Source organism: Musa acuminata, chromosome BXJ2-1, assembly GCF_036884655.1.
Source record: "Musa acuminata AAA Group cultivar baxijiao chromosome BXJ2-1, Cavendish_Baxijiao_AAA, whole genome shotgun sequence".
Classification (NCBI taxonomy): Eukaryota; Viridiplantae; Streptophyta; class Magnoliopsida; order Zingiberales; family Musaceae; genus Musa; species Musa acuminata.
Window position 1 is genome coordinate 10,047,731 of NC_088338.1, and position 2,421 is coordinate 10,050,151.

The window sequence follows — 2,421 nt, forward strand, 5'->3', positions numbered from 1 at the left end:
ATGGCCATCAACGTGGGGAAGGCAAACCTTGTGGAGCACTTGGAGCTCATCCTCAGTCTCCGTGGCTCCTACCCGATAGTGGCAATCGATACGGAGTTCCCGGGGTTCATTCGGGACACCCCTCGCAATGCCACCGAAGAAGAAAGATACAATGACGTGAAGCACAACGTGGATAACATGCACCTGATCCAGCTGGGCGTCGCCTTGTTCGACGAAGGCGGCAACACCCCATGGCCGGGGTGCTGTTGGCAGTTCAATTTTTCGGATTTCGATCCCGATGTGGATGCTTCCTCTCCCGACTCCATCGAGTTGTTGACACAGAGCGGGCACGACTTCCAGCAATACCGACGACACGGCATCGACGCGCGGCGGTGCGCCTATCTGGTATGCGTGAAGCTCTTCTGCCAACCCTACTGCTCCAAGTATGTTACGTTTCACGGACTCTACGACGTGGCTTTTGTGATAAAGATGATCACCCGAGCCCCACTGCCCAACACCTTGAACGAGTTCTCTGATTTGGTGAGGACCATCTTCGGCCAGATTTATGATCTCAAATATATATCTCGATTTTGTGGAGGACTGCGTCGGGGAGAGATTGGTTTGGTGGGACTATCAAGGTTATTGAACTTTGAACCCGTAGGGATCCGTCACCAAGCAGCATATGACAGTCTACTAATTGGGGCACTCTTCAACGAAATGAAGCAACGAAGGCATAACGTAGAGGACGACAGATCTGCATCGGTCCTCTATGGTATAGAGAATCGATGCGTCGAGAACAGGAGGACTCGAAGGATTGACCGCAGAGGTTGGCCTTACGCAAGACGGCAGCAAAACCGCTTGCTTGCCATGGGGTTGGCGGTTTAATTTAGTACATGTACGATCTGCATGTCCTAAAAGAATGTGCTCAACAGCACGTACTACTGCTGCGGCCACCAGAAGTCGATGAGACGACAACGATGCATGCGCACCGGTGCTCGTACGTATCCGATGTATGCAAGCATGGGAAACAAACAGTACTCGACGACGCACCAACGAGCCCTACAGGTCTACTGCTCAGGGCAATCTTCATCGAGGTGAAGCATGCAACAAAGTTGCCTACAAGAACGATCAAGGATACATGACATATTTTTTTGTACGTATTTGCAACAGGCACACGAACAGCCTATGGAATTAAAATGCAATTGTAGTACCTAATTCTGTCAAATATGTTCAAAAAAACACATTTGTTTGACCTATTACAGTTGAGAAATATGTTTCTGTATCATACAACTCTTAATACTTGTTGCGTCTATAAAGATTCATGTCTATTTAATTTGGGCAAGTTACTTGCATTTACTCTTTCCGATGATAGAAGCTCCTCATGATTTTTCAAAATGATTCAAACTTGGGTAAGATCCTCATGATTCAAACTTCCTGATAAACCTTGATCATATGGTAGCAGAAAAACCATTGGTGTTAATCTATGCTAATTCGATAAAGTAAAATCCCAACATCATCTAGCACGCTGCAGTTTGAAATTTTAGAAAAAAAAATAGAACATCCAATTTAAACTGAAATTAATAGTAGAAAATCATATATCATATGAAAAAAAAGAAGTAACGATATTATTCAGCCATAATGTATATAAAAAATACAAATTGAATAAATTTTATCCTTATGGATGTAATACATTTTAGGTGTATAATATCTTCAAAATATAATACTTTCACGACTTACCAAACTAATTTCTTCTCGGTATCAGTTTTTTTTTTTTGTATAATAGTTCTCTTCAATTTCAAATTTTGTAGAAAGTTTTAATCGGTATGAAAGTTTTGTTACATAAATCATGAACCATAGGATTCACTAGCTTGTATCTGTGGGGAAATAGCTCTTGTGTCAAGCAGATAGGCAGTCAAAACAGAGAGGAACTTTTTCTTATTTTTCTCAGTCAATAATGAACACAAAAAAAGATCATCAACTGCACACGTCTAGTATCTAAAGAAAGAATATCAATTTCATTTTAATTTTCTGAATACCGTAAAAGAACGAGTCTTGTCGTGGATTAAGTCTTCGATTTGGAACTGATGCAAATGAAAATTGCTGCAAATCTCTATCGTCAATTCCGAGGGACAGTTTCTTAGCACTCAGGATGACATATTTGATAGATATAAAATAGAATGAAGAAGATTGCATTGATTAAATGAAACAATACACAATACTTTATATTTATATATATTTGGAAGGGATAATTTTCTTCAACAGAGGAGGATTTTTCTTAACAGTTTTATGATATCTCATCATGTAGTTGGGAAAATCTTGGTTGTTGTTGAGGTTGTTATCGCGGGAGATCTTTGACTGTTATTATGTCCCCGCAAGATGGTGCTTCTATGAATGACGTCGATCTTGGACCGATGTGATGAAAGTAATAGTTGATCAGCTTTA

General features: G+C 40.6%; 1 protein-coding gene across 1 annotated transcript; it reads left to right on the forward strand.

The window, feature by feature from the left end:
* Positions 1 to 864, forward strand: LOC135597973 (probable CCR4-associated factor 1 homolog 11). The gene has a single exon (XM_065091486.1). The coding sequence runs from the start codon at positions 1 to 3 to the stop codon at positions 862 to 864; it is 864 nt and encodes a 287-aa protein (XP_064947558.1).
* Positions 865 to 2,421: the final 1,557 nt, after the last annotated feature.